We start from the raw sequence: 13698 nt of genomic DNA, 5'->3' as shown, positions 1-13698 counted from the left end.
GCAACGCGCTGAGTCACGCGCGGGGCCCCGCCCACCCCGGCGCGGCCTGGCAGCGCGCCCCCTGCCGGCCGCCCCCAGCGCCACAACGTGCCCCCCCCCCCCGGCCCCCCCCAATTCCCCCCCCCCCCCCCCAAAAAGCAGACACAGCCCGGAGCCGCTCGCAGGCCTTTATTGAGCACAGCACCCCAGGGGGCGGGGGCGCCCCCCCAGCCCCCCCTCAGCCTTCTGCCGGCCCCGCGGGGGCTTCGGGGGCCCCCCCCGGGGGCACTTCGGGGCTCTGGGTGCCCGGCGGGGGCGGCTCCGAGGAGGGGGGGCTGCCAGGGGCTGCCTCGGCCAGGGGGGGGGCCGCTGCGGGGGGCTCCGCGGTGGCGGGGGGGTCCTGCAGAGAGAAACGGGGGGGGGTGGTGGTTAGAGATGGGCCTCCCCCCAAGAAGGGCACATGGGGTGCTGGGGGGGCTGCATACCTTGGGGGGGGCGGCGGGGGGCTCCAGGGTGGCATCAGGGGGGGACCCGGCCCCCCCTGAGCTCTCCTCATCCTCGGGGACACTGATGAAGATGGGGGGGGGCTCGAGATCGGCCCCCCCCAGCTCGGGGGGTGCTTCGGAGGGGGCAGGGGGGGCCCCTGTGCTGGGACCCCCCCCCGGCGCTGCGGCGGCCGCCTTCCCCTTTGCCTCCTCCTCGTTGGGCCGCTTCGGGGGCTTCTCCTGGGGGGGGCACAGGGTGGGGGGTGAGGGGGGGCCCCCACCTTGCCATGGTGGGGGCTGGGACCCCTCCGACACACACCCCCCCCGCGCCCCCACCTCTCCAGGGGGCCCCTCCCGGGCGTCGGGCTCATGGCGGGTGGAAGCCTCCAGGATGGCCATGGTGGAGAGCGGGATGTGGGCTTGCTGCAAGGGGTTGTGGGGGGGGGGACACACGGCGGGTCAGGGGGAGGGAAAACGCCACCCACCCCCACCCCTCCCCCCAGACTTGGGGAGGGGGTGGGGTGCCCGCCGTGCCCCCTCCCCGGGGGCTGGGGGTGTCACCTGGTGGGGGGTGAGGGCCCGGACGTGGCTGAGCAGCGGCTCCCGCAGCTCAGGGCACTTGTCGAAGATGGCGGCCAGCTGGGGGGGGGGCAGCTGCAGCACCACCTGGAAGGACTGGGGCTTCGTGCGCTGGCAGCACTTGATGAACCCCTCCCACACCTTGGGGTACTTCCACACCTGGGGGGCGCAGGAAGGCAGAGGGAGGGTCGGGGGGGGGGAGGGCCCTGGGGGCTCCCCCCTGGCCCTGGGACCCTGGGGGGAACAAGGAGGAGCAGCGACACCCATGGGGACAGAGGGGGGATGGTGACACCCATGGGGACAGATACAGAGAGAAGGGACAGACACCCCCACGGGGACACAGAGGGAAGGGACAGACACCCCCACGGGGACAGACACCCCCATGGGGACAGACACCCCCACGGGGACACAGAGGGAAGGGACAGACACCCACAGGGACGGACACCCCCACGGGGGCATCCTGGGACAGTGGGACAGGAGGGACGGACACCCATAGGGGCAGAGGAACAGGACAGACAGACCCCAAGAGGGAGAGACACCCAGGCTGTGTCCTGTGGGACGGGACAGGCAGACACCCATGGGGACATGGGGACAGGGTGACCAGACCCCTCTAGGGACAGCCACCCAGGCTGTGACACCCAGGGAGAGCCAGGCAGGACGGACAGACGCCCAGAGGGACTCAAGACAGGGTGACCAGACCTCCCCCTGGACAGCCACCTGGGCTGTGACCCCCAGGGACCCCCCCCCCCCCAGGGGACCCACCCTGGACCACCAGCCCCCCGTGCTGGGGCCAGCCAGAGGGACAGCAGGACAGGACAGATGGGACACCCAGGGACACGGGGGTGGGATGACCAGACCCCTCTAGGGAAAGACAGCCGGGCTGTGACACCCAGGGACAACACGACAGGATGGAGAGCCACCCAGAGGGATGGGGTGACACCTGGGGGGACACCCCGAGGGACAGAGGGACAAGCAGAAGGCCAGACGGACACGCAGAAGAACGCCTCGAGGGCCACGCAGAGGGACAGGGGGACCCGCTCCATGGTGAGGCAGGACAGGACATTCATGACGAAGCCGCCCAGCCAGGTGGGGGGTGCACGGTGAGGGACAGAGGGACACGGAGAGGGACGGGGGGGACAGCGGGACCTGCTTCATGATGAGGCGGGAGAGGATGTTCATGACGAAGCCGCCCAGGCGGGGGTACATGGTGAGGGCCTGGATGACGGTGCGCATGAGCAGCATGGGCAGGGGGCTCTGCTCCATCAGCTGCTGCATCACCACCGCCAGCACCTCCGAGGTGTACACGTTGCGCTCGGCGAAGCACAGGTTGGTGGCTGCAAGGGACAAGGAGGAGGCGTCACCCTCGCCTCCAGGCTTGCCCGCCGGGGGTGTCACCCCCCGCCCTGCGGCACCCACCCTTGATGATGGACTTCATGTCGCACTTGGAGGAGTCGATGTTGTGCAGGGCGATCAGCAGCTCCCCCGGGTTCAGCGGGGACACAGCCGAGGCGCCGTCACCTGCCAGGGGACAGCGCTGAGGTGGCCCCGTCCCTCAGGAGGTCGGGGTGGGGACAGGGTCCAGGCGCCAGGGCCCGTGTCCCACCCCATGGTGGCCCCCAGAGGCGAGGACTGGCCCTGGGGTCACGCTATGTCCCTGCAGCCATTCCAAGGGAGGTGCCATGTCTCACCTCCCAGCCCAGGATGGCCCCATGTCCCCACACTGAGCACTAGGACTGTCCCCAGGGGTGCCCCATGGTGTCCCACCACCCCAGCGATGACCCATCTCCCCACAGCGAGCACTAGGGCTGTCCCCAGGGACGCTCCACGGTGTCCCATGTCCCCACAGTGAGCATTGGGAGCGTCCCCCAGGATTGCTCCATGGTGTCCCACCACGGAGAGGTCCCACGTCCCCACAGCGAGCACCGGGACTGTCCCCAGGGAGGTGCCAGGCTCCACGTCCCACTCCAGGGCTGCTGCATGTCCCAGGGCCGTCCCCGTCCCCTACCGTGCTGTGTCCCCAGCAGGCGGTTGAAGACCTCCTTGACCACAATGGGGTTGAGCTTGATGAGTTTGGGCAGGGCCTGGATCACCTCTTTCTGCATCCGAAACGGCAGCGCTCAGCCAGGGGGATGTGAAAAGAGGGGACGCGAGGGGAAGGGACGCGGATGGAGGGGACATTCTGACCTTCTCCAGCCCGTTGAGGACAGGGATGAGGAACCTCACGTCCGGCAGCCGTTTGTGATAGAGATCACGGACCCTCTTCACCAGCTCGGGCGAGGGGGGCACTGCCAGGAGGAGGTGGCACGTCACCATGGGGCACGTGCCACCCCGCCACGTCCCCCCCAATCCCTACCTTTGTCCGTCAGGCTGTGCAGGCAGCGCGTCACCAGCGTCTCGGCTCCCTTGGGGCAGTTCTCCACCAGCAGCAGCAGCTCGGGCGAGTTCATCCCCATCCCCCGGATCTACAGGAGAGCCACCGCCGGCGTCACCGGGCCACCGCACCCCACACTGCATCCCCTCAACCCTCATGGGTCTCACCGGCTGCTCGATGACCCGCAGGACGGTGCGCTTGATGTCGGCAATGGCCTCGGTGTAGACGGACGCCAACTCATGGATGAGCTTGTGGTTGTGGGGCAGCAGCGCCAGGTAGAGGTAGAGGCACTGCTTGATGGTCTCCTCCGTCCACGGTGCGGCCACCTCTGCATCACACACGGCGTCACCGGAGCCCCGGGGACCGCCCCCGGTGGGCGCCACCCCATCCCCAAAACTCACCCGTGTCCTTGTCAGCCCCGAAGAGGACGGAGGGTGGGTTGGGGTGCACCAGGAGCTGCAGGTAGTTGAGGGCGAACTTCTCCACATACTCCCGTAGCTGGTCCTTCTCGTACATGCGCTTGATGAAGAGCAGGGCCTGCTGGCGGACCTGCGGGGCGGCTGCGTGTCACCGGCGTGGGGACGGGGGTGTCCCCTGGGGGCGCCGGAGGCCAAGTCCCCTGCCACCCTGCCAGTACCTTGTCCTTCTCATGGGAGCTGAGGTCCAGTAGGACGTGGAGGTACTGGAACTGCCGCGACGGCCGCTTGAAGATGAGGTCGCGCAGCGTGGACATGCCCAGGTAGGTCCGGCTCTGGGGGGGGGAACGACACGGCGGTGAGGGACACCGCAGCTCATCCCCACGTCCCCAGCGCCGTCTGTTCCCAACCCTGCGTGTCCCCACCTCGTCCTCGCAGTACTTGCGGATGACCTCCAGGGCGCTCTCGGTGATCAGCGGCGCCTCCAGCACCACTTTGGTGAAAATCCTGTCAGGAAACGGACATCAGCGGGGCGGGGACACCACCAGCGTGGGGTCACCACCGCGGTGAAGATGATGCCACCGGGGTGAGGACACACGTGGGCAACCCTGGGGACCATCTGGAGGAGTATCCATGGCCTGAGAGCTGCAGCTCCCACTGTGCCAGCTCTCCAGAGCCTGGTGGCACCGTCCCGTCCCTGGTGGCACCGTCCCTACCCGTCCTTCTGGTCAGGCTTCTCCTGGAGGCCGGCGAGGAGCCCGATGAGACACTCGTCGTAGCGCTCCAGGCTGCCGGCGGGGAGGTGGCTCAGGTAGGCGTTGTACTCCTGGAAGAGCCAGGCAAAGGCCAGGTCCAGGCGGCCGCGGACGTCATCGAGGATGAAGGCCAGCACCTCGCTCTTCAGCGGCACCTCGAACTGCGTCACCAGCGAAGCCAAGATCTTCACGCGGGCCTGCCAGGGGACGGGAGGCGAGAGGGTCTTGGCGAGATGTGGGGAGCGAGGCGGGGGGCTCACCCCCATGGTTTGGGGCGGGGGGGTGGCCAGGCGTACCTGGGCAGCCCCGCTGCAGGCCACGGCGCGCTCGGCGCGCAGGATGCGCTTTATGGCGCTCAGCTTCAGCTTCTCCATCTGCGCGTCGCTCAGCGGCTTCAGGACGTCGGCCAGGCGGAAAACCTTCTTGCGGCCGCCGGCGCCCGCCAGCCTTGGAGGGGAGACAGGGTCCGTCAGCACCCGCGGGTGCCCCCCCCTGCCCCGGGGAGCGGTGGCGGGGGGGCTCACCGGGGTTGCGTGGCCGGGATGATGGGCTCGGGGCGACGCTTGGCTTGGGGGGCTTCCTCCTCCAGCAGGTTGGCAGCCGAGCCTTGGGCACCCAGCACCGAGATGGCCTGGCCCTGGGCCAGCGCCGAGAGCCGCCGTTTGATCACCACGCTCTCCGGCTTGGCCGCCTTCTCCTCCTTCGGCTCCTCCTTCAGGTGCTTCGTCTGTTCCACGCCTGAAACGGTGCCGCGGCCGCTGACTCCTGGGCTTGGGCTAAGGAGCAACCAGCCTCCCACCCCCTCAGGGCGAGCGGGAAAGCTCCCGGCTCCCGTCCAAGAGGGGGGAAGGTTGTCAAAAAAAATATTTCCGGAGGCAGTTTCGAAACCCCAAAACGCACGATAACCGAAGTACAGAACAAGACACCGGAGCTAAACGGAAGACATTCACCTTGTCCATCCTATCGACTTGCAGGCGACTCGCTTCTAACTCACCCCGAATTCCATTTTCCCGTGTGTGTTTCCGCCTCGCCGTAACAAATAAGGCGAACCTCGCCACTGAACTTAACAAACCCTCGGCGGACCGCTATTAAAATTTGTTAAATCCCACCCAACTTCTCCAGCTTTGCCAAATCCTTATTTCACCCCAGTAAAACCTATCGCTGCTCCCTGCCTTTGAGCGAGGAGGCGGAATTCCGCTCCTCTGCGACCCGGGCTGAGCACCCCGAAAAGCGCTGCCATGGAGGAAAAGAAAGGGGGGGACACGGACACACACACACACACGGGATGCGCGCACCCGCCCGCCAGCCCCCGCTCACCCGGGCCGAGCCCCGCCGCCGTCATCTGGGTGGCCATGAGCCGGGCCAGGTGCTTGATCTGCGCCTCGGTGCCGGCCGACTCCACGGGGGTGTAGGTGGCCTGAAAGGAGGCGGGCATGGCCTCGGGCAGGTACACCATGCTGATCAGCACCTGCAGGAAGAAGCCGGGGGGACACATCGCCTTAGAGCCAACCCCCCCCCAAAAAAAAAAAACCGCCACTACACCCCCAAAGCGCCACGACACCCCGCAAAGCGCCGCCTCCCCATCCCCTCACCAGGTTGGCGACGTTCTCCGGGGTGAGCAGCGGCTGCAGGAACTCGGCGGTGATGTCCGTGTCCGAGGGGACGCTGGCCTGGCCGGCAGCTTTGGGGGCCGCCACCATCGGCGGCTCCAGGTCCTTGTCCTCGTCGTCCTCACCCAGGGGGGGTTCTGCCAGGGGGAGAAGGGAGGGGGGAGGTGTCAGGGTCTCCAGGAGGTCCCTGGGGGGGTCATCAGCCACGACCAGGCAGCGGGGACCCCAGAAAAGGAGCAGGAGGACTTAGTGGGACTGTTGTGGCACCGATGGTCCCCAGGAGGGACTGGGAACGCCCCACGAGAGCACTGAGAAGACTGAGGTGGTGTTTAATGCCACCAGCGCGACACCCGGCGTGACCAGGAAGGGACTGGGAGGATCTCGGGAGGGACTGGGAGGACCTCTGAGGGGCACTGGAAGGACTTGGGGGTGTTTGATGCCACCACCCTTCCCCAGGAGGAACCAGAAAGATCCCAGGTAGCACCAGGAGGACCTGCAGGAGGTGTACTGCCACCACTTGTCCCCGGAAAGGACTGGGAGGACTCCAAGGGCACGTAGTGCCACTGTCTGTCCCCAGAAAGGACTGTGAAGACACTGGGGGGGGGTTGTAATGCTACCACCCGTCCCCAGCGTCCCCAGGAGGGCACTGGGAGGACCTTAGGGGCCTTTAATGCCACCCCCACCCACAGTGCGACCAGGAAGGGAACAGGAGGACTCTGAGGGGCACGGGGAGGACCTGAGCGCGTTTAATGCCACCACACATCCCCAGGAGTGACTGGGAGGACCCCGAAGGGCATTTAATGGTACCACCCACTCCCAGGAGAAACCAGAAAGACCCTGGGGGGCACTGGGAGGACCTTGGGGGGGAGCATAATGCCACCACTTGTCCCCAGGAGGGCACTGGGGGGACTCCGTGCAGCATTAGGAGGACCCAAGGGTGCGCAGGGCCCCCAGGGAGGAGACAACCGTGACACCCCCACATCTCACCAATCTTCATTTTCTTGAGGGTGGCGTCGGGCTCGTCACGGGGTCGTTTGCGGGTGTCGCGGGGGCTGGGCATGCTGCGGGCAATCTCGGCCTGCTGGGTGCCCAGGTCGACGAGGAGGGTGGTGATCTGGGGCTGGAAGTCCCCCGAGGACGGGTGCCGCAGGACGCTCAGGAGGTGCAGCTTCAGGTTCTTACGGACGCTGCTCACCTGCGACTTGGCCAGGGTGGGGGGCAGGTTGGCTGCGAGATGGGGGGGGGACACTGTGTTAGGGATGGCTGGGGACACCTGGGGACACCACGGTTTGGGTGGCAGCGGGGTCCGCTGCCCGCAAGACAGCGGGGGTGAGCCTGGGTCCTTGCTTGAGATAGAAGGTGGGTGCTCAGGAACCGTGCCCAAGGATGGTTGGGTCCCCAGCCTCCCGTGGGGACCTTGGGGACCCGGATCTGAGGACATCTGGGGTCTCCAGCCTCCCATGGTGGGACCGTGGGGCCTGGGCCTGAGGACATTTGAGTCCCCAGCCTCCCACGGGGACCTTGCAGACCCGGATCTGAGGACATCTGGGGTCTCCAGCCTCCCATGGTGGGACCGTGGGGCCTGGGCCTGAGGACATTTGAGTCCCCAGCCTCCCACGGGGACCTTGCAGACCCGGATCTGAGGACATCTGGGGTCTCCAGCCTCCCATGGTGGGACCGTGGGGCCTGGGCCTGAGGATGTTTGAGTCCCCAGCCTCCCACGGGGACCTTGCAGACCTGGGCCCAAGGACGTTTGGGTCTGCAGCCTCCTGTGGGGGGACCTTAGGGACCCAGAACTCCCCAGGGCAATGGGTGAGCCCGGGACCTCCCCACCCTACAAGTGCTGTGGGAACCGGCCGGCACCGGGGACGCTCTGCTCCCACGGGTGACGGTGACATCCGGTGAGGCGACGTTTACCGTGCAGGGTCTCATAGGCTTGGATGACCTCGGCCATGAACATGGGCCGCTGGCGGGCGATGGTGGCCAGGGAGCCCAGCGCGGCCGTCAGGTTGATGCTGGAGATGGCCGGGTGCACCATGAACTTGAGGAGCTGCTCCAGGGCGGCCTTGCCCTCCTCCCACAGCACGTCTGCGGGGACATGGGGGACGCTCAGCCGGGGGGGGGGGCGTGTGTGCGCGTCCCCCCCGCCCCCTTTCTTGGAGGGGTCCCCGGCGCCCCACGGCCTCACTGTATTTGATGTAGGGGTGGTCCTTGGGAATGCGCTCCAGGCTGATGTCGTTCTCGTGGCGCTTGGGGACGTCAGAGTCGGCCATGCGGGGCGAGAGGGTGATGATGAGCCCCTCCACAAACTTGATGGCGTGGGTGCGGATGCCGTCGTTGTCTGAGTCCAGGAGGAGGATGATGTCGCTGGCCATGGCCGCCATCATCTCCCAGCAAGCCTCCTGCAGCTCGCTGATCACCTTCGACTTCACCATCCACTGCAGGCAGGGAGGGGTTAAACCGCACCCCCCCCCGGCCCCGGCACCCACGGGCACCCCCCCACCCCTCCAGCCCCAGGGTGCCTCACCTGCAGGGCCACCTTGTAGAGCTGGGTCATGGTGAGGATGGCCTTCTTCACCACGTTGACGTTCTCATCCTTCAGCAGCATGTTGAGGTTGGCGATCAGTTTGAGCAGCAGCTCGATGTCCCGCTTGCTGGGGGGGGGGAATGGGGCACACACACAAAGGGTGGGGGGGACACACAGAAACGGGCCCCCAGGAGAAGGGGGTGCTCAGCACCCACGCCTCCTCCCGCCCGTCTCCCCAGAAGCCCAGATGGGGCCCATCTGTCCCCGGGGACGGTGCTGAGCCTCCCCAGGGCTCGAGAGCGGGTCATCGGGTGACACCCCCCCCCCCCCCACCTCGCCCCCCAAGTCTGGACACCCCCACCTTACCACGCCTCCTCGATGAAGCCCACCACAAACTTCCGCACCTCGATGGACTTGTCAGCCTGGAAGGCGATGATCTCCTGGAGGGGGACACGGCGCGGGGGGGGGCTCAGCACAAGGCTGGATCCATCCCAGCACCCCCCCCCACCCCCTTCAGGTCTCCGTGACACCAGCCCCCCCCCCCCCCGAGCTCACATCCAAGAAGTTGTCCAGCAGCGTGGGGTCCTTGTTGATGATCAGCTCCTGCACCTGGGGAGAAAGAGACGCAGTGGGGACACGGGAATGGCGTGTCCATGTCTTGTGTGTGTCCCCCCTCCCCCAGTCCCCGTCATCCTGCCTGTGTCGTCCGTCCCCCCCACCCGGCACAGGGGGGCAGCCCCCCAACTCACCTGCTTGAGGATGGTGATCTTGGAGTCAGTGCTGATCAAGGCCGCCTGGTTGAGGAGATCCACCACCTGGGGGGCAAATAACGTGTGTGTCCCCAGCGTGTCCCCCCACCCCACCCCATGGGGCCACTGCTGGCTCCCCTCCACTGCGGCCACTGTGTCCCTAGACTGGATCTGCTCCCCTCCCCCCACCCCAGCCAAACCCACACCACCAGATCCCCCCCGCCCCCCCCCCCTCCATCCCAGACCCTCCCCAGTGGAACCCCCCTGGGAATCCTGACACCCCCAACCCCGGGATCCCAAGGATCCTGCCCCCCCCCCCCCCACTGGATCCTAGGGATCTTCCCTCCCCGCCCCTGCCCCCCCCCCGGGGGATCCTGCCCCTGCTGATCCTGGACCCAGTGGATCCCCCCATGGATCCTGCCCCCGCCCCATCCTGGGGATCCCAGGTATCCCCCCCCCCCCGCCACCGCCCCATCCCAGACCCTCCCCATTGGTGTGTGTCCCCCCCCCGCCGTCTCATCCTGGGGATCCCAGGGACCCTGCCCCCCGCCACCCCATGGATCCCAGGGACCCTGCCACCCCCGATGGATCCCGGCCGCCCCCCCCCCGCCATCCCGATCCCCACCCGTTCCGAGGTGCTCCGTCCGTCCCCGCTCTCCTCCTCGCTGAAGAACTGGGAGGCCACGCTGCGGCGGGGGCTGGGGCCCTCAGCCCCCCCCGGCCCCGCCATGGCCCTGCCTGGGGGGACAACACCGTCACCCCCCCCATACGACACCGCTATAGGGGCCTGGCTGGCTCCCGCGCGTCCCTGGGGGGCTCTATAGGGAGCCTGGGCTCTCCCAAATGACCCATACGGCCCCTGGATGCTCTATATGACCCCAGAGACACCCCATAACACCCCTGCCGTGCCCCATAGGGCCCTAGGATGCTCTATATGACCCCAGAGACACCCCATAGAGCCCCTGCCGTGCCCCATAGGGCCCTAGGATGCTCTATATGACTGCAGAAACACCCCATAACGCCCCTGCCATGCCCCATAGGACCCTAGGATGGTCTATATGACCCCAGAGACACCCCATAGAGCCCCTGCCGTGCCCCATAGGGCTCTAGGATGGTCTATATGACCCCAGAGACACCCCATAGAGCCCCTGCCGTGCCCCATAGGGCTCTAGGATAGTCTATATGACCCCAGAGACACCCCATAACGCCCCTGCTGTGCCCCACAGGGCCCTAGGATGGTCTATATGACCGCAGAAACACCCCATAACGCCCCTGCCATGCCCCATAGGACCCTAGGATGGTCTATATGACTCCAGAGACACCCCGTAGAGCCCCTGTCACCACCTACGTGGCCACAGGATGCTCTATACGGCCCAGAAATGCCCCGTACATCTCCCACCACGCCCCATATGGCCCTAGGACTTTCTATAGGGCCCACAGACACCCCATAGAGCCCCTGCCGCGAACTATACGGCTCCAGGATGCTCTATACGACCCACAGACACCTTGTACACCCCCTGGGATGCCCCATACGGACCCCAGATGCTCCATACGGCCCAAAGATGCCCCTGGACACTCTATATGGCCCAGAGACACCCTGTACAGCCCCTGCCATGACCTATATAGCCCCAGGATGTCCTAAGCAGCCCAGAAATGCCCATACAGCCCCGGGGATGCCCTATATGTCCCAGAGACATCCTGTACATACCCTGGGATGCCCCATATGGCCCCTGCCATGCCCTACGCAGCCCAGAGATGCCCCATACACCTCCTGGGATGCCCTATACAGCCCAGAGATGCCCTGTACAGCTCCTGCCATGCGCTATACGGCCCCCCCGGATACTCTATATGGCACAGAGATGCCCCATACAGCCCCTGCGATGCCCTATATGGTTCTCAGATGCTCTATACGGCCCAGAGGTGCCCTGTACAGCTCCTGCCATGCTCTATGTGGCCCCAGGATGCCTCAGACACCTCTCAGATGCCCTTCAGATGCCCTACACAGACCCAGCCATGGCCTCTTGGCTGTCCTATATGGTCCCAGGTTGCTCTATATGGCTCCTAGGAGCCATATACAGCTCTTTATGGCCTCCAGGTTGCCCCAGAGACCTCTCACTTGCCCCATGCAGCCCCAGGTTGCTCTGTATGGCTCCTGGACCGCCCTGTATAGCGCGGAAACATCCTGTGCAGCCCCTCGGATCCCCTATACGGCCCTTGGGACCCACCAGCTGACCCTGGAGTGCCCTATACAGCCCCAGGGCGTCCTACATCCCCCTGGGACATCCCGTACGTGTCCCCCCTACAACCCAGTGCCCGCCCCAGGCCCCGCCAGCACCCCACCCTATAGACGTCCAGGCCCATGCAGCCCAGTCCCTCTCGACCCGGCACAGGACCCTGTAGAAAGCGCCCCCCTCCATACACCCTCCCAGGGGATCCTGCTGCCTGCAGAGCCCCATTTCCCACCCAGCCCTGAGCCCCGCTAACCCTCCCACCCCTATAGGAACCTATAGCCCCCACCCCTACAGTACCTCCACCCCCTAGGGCACCCCATCTTCACACCTCCCACATCCGTATACACCCTATAGCGCCAAGGCACCGCCCAAGAACTTAGGGAGCCCCCTCCCACACCTACCCCAACCCCTAGAGGTGCCTATAGCCCCCTGCACCCCCCCCCCACATAGCCCAATTCCCCCCATATTCCCCTGGAGCCCCCCCTGCCCCCACACGCTGCCCTGGGGCCTATAGAGCCCCTTTGCTGGCCCCCCAAGACCCTTCCAGGAACCTACGCCCCCCCCACAAGACCTCCACTCCCTATAGAGACCCACCATCCTGGGCCCCACCAACCTCCTACACCCGGCCCAGGGTCCTATGGACCCCTCAGGCCCTATAGAGCCCCCCATCGCCACCCTGCAGGCCCCTCTATTGCCTCCTCCTCCTGCAGGCCCCTATAGAGCCCCCCTATACCGTACAGGTTCCTATGGGCTCCGCCACCCCCCCACACCTCCCGGAGCCCTAGAGCCCCACCCCCCCCTCGCAGGCCGTTACAGACCCCTATAGAGTCGTCCCGTCCGTCTGTCCGTCCGTCTCCCCCCCCCCGGCCCCAAAGCCCCCCATGAAGCCCCCCCCAAACACATGGACCCCCATAGAGCCTCCCTCACATCCTATGGCTCCTATGGAGCCCCCCCCCGCCGCCCCCGGCGGGGCCCTACAGAGCCCTCCCCCACCCCGCAGCCCCCCCCCAGCCCATAGACTCCAACAGAGCCCCAGCACACCCATAGAGGCCCTCCCACACCCCACAGATCCCAAGAGAGGCCCCCCCCATGCCCCGCAGGTCCTTATAGAGCCCCCGCACAGCCCACAGACAACAGCCCCCCCCCCCCGCCCCCGCCCAATCTATAGGCCCCTACGGAGCCTCCCCACACCCCGCAGGCCCCTACGGAGCCCCCACACCCCGCAGGCCCCTACGGAGCCCCCCTGTTAGCCCGGAGACCCCTTTAGAGCCCTCCCACACCCCACAGAACCCCCATGGAGACCCCCCCCAGGCCCCCCCCCGGACTCCCGCCTCTCCCCCCCTCACCGCCGCGCTCTCCCTCTCCGCCCCCCCTGCGCACGCGCGGCCCGGCCCCAGGCCCCGCCCCCCTGCGCCCGCCGCCGCAGCCGCGCCCGCGCGCGCGCAGGGGGCGGGCTGTCACGCGCGGGCGCGGGGGGTCGATGCGCGCGCCGCGGTGGCGCGCTCTGCGCACGTTGGGGGGCGGGAAAGGGGGGCGCCCCCCCCCCCCCTTCCCCCGCCCCGACTTGCCCCCCCAAAACCCACCCACTCGCGTGTCGTGACTCAGCCCCTGCCCGGCGATAAAGGACCTCGCCCCGCATCCCCCCGCCCCCCCGCCCCGCCGCTTCTGGGGGAGAACGGGAGGAAAAAAAGGCAAAACTCGTGGGTTGAGCCGGTTTGTCAGAAAGGCAAAGGGAAAACCACCGCGACAGTGGAAAATTAACCCGACCCCCAGCAGAAGCAGGACATTGTCCAGCCCTTATTCCCTACCGTCTGCGTCCAGATCTCCCACTTCCAACCAACCGCCACCACTTTTCCCTGTCTTTGATAAATATATATGTAGATATATGTACACATATATTCGTACAGATACAACAGCCTAAGTCTCGGGACCATCCCCCTGAAACGTCCGTTGCGCTCATTCAGTCCGCGACTTTGGGTTCCACCTGTCAGAACGC

At 66.8% G+C, this 13698-nt stretch overlaps 1 protein-coding gene across 2 annotated transcripts; it reads right to left on the bottom strand.

Moving 5' to 3' along the window:
• Window positions 1-151: 151 nt before the first annotated feature.
• SYMPK (symplekin scaffold protein) lies at window positions 152-13091 on the bottom strand. Of its 2 annotated transcripts, XM_063318514.1 has the most exons (27): window positions 13049-13091; window positions 10097-10209; window positions 9472-9537; window positions 9278-9331; window positions 9089-9162; window positions 8723-8849; window positions 8384-8633; window positions 8113-8283; window positions 7183-7422; window positions 6178-6332; window positions 5903-6053; window positions 5110-5323; window positions 4882-5032; window positions 4547-4782; window positions 4256-4337; window positions 4052-4165; window positions 3816-3963; window positions 3582-3742; window positions 3397-3505; window positions 3228-3328; window positions 3049-3139; window positions 2460-2561; window positions 2190-2377; window positions 1026-1202; window positions 801-887; window positions 465-704; window positions 152-379 (listed from the first exon to the last, which is right to left on the bottom strand). In XM_063318514.1, exons 2-27 carry the CDS (start codon window positions 10199-10201, stop codon window positions 218-220), a joined length of 3756 nt encoding a protein of 1251 aa, XP_063174584.1. In that variant the 5' UTR covers window positions 10202-10209; window positions 13049-13091; the 3' UTR covers window positions 152-217. The 2 variants fall into 2 exon arrangements, with proteins under 2 accessions (XP_063174584.1, XP_063174585.1); XM_063318515.1 differs by lacking the exons at window positions 9472-9537; window positions 10097-10209; window positions 13049-13091 and having other exon boundaries at window positions 8723-8791; window positions 9278-9329.
• Window positions 13092-13698: the final 607 nt, after the last annotated feature.

The sequence above is a fragment of the Chroicocephalus ridibundus genome, chromosome 26, assembly GCF_963924245.1.
Source record: "Chroicocephalus ridibundus chromosome 26, bChrRid1.1, whole genome shotgun sequence".
Classification (NCBI taxonomy): Eukaryota; Metazoa; Chordata; class Aves; order Charadriiformes; family Laridae; genus Chroicocephalus; species Chroicocephalus ridibundus.
Note: the sequence above shows the minus strand (reverse complement) of the source record. Positions and strands in the feature narration are given on the sequence as shown.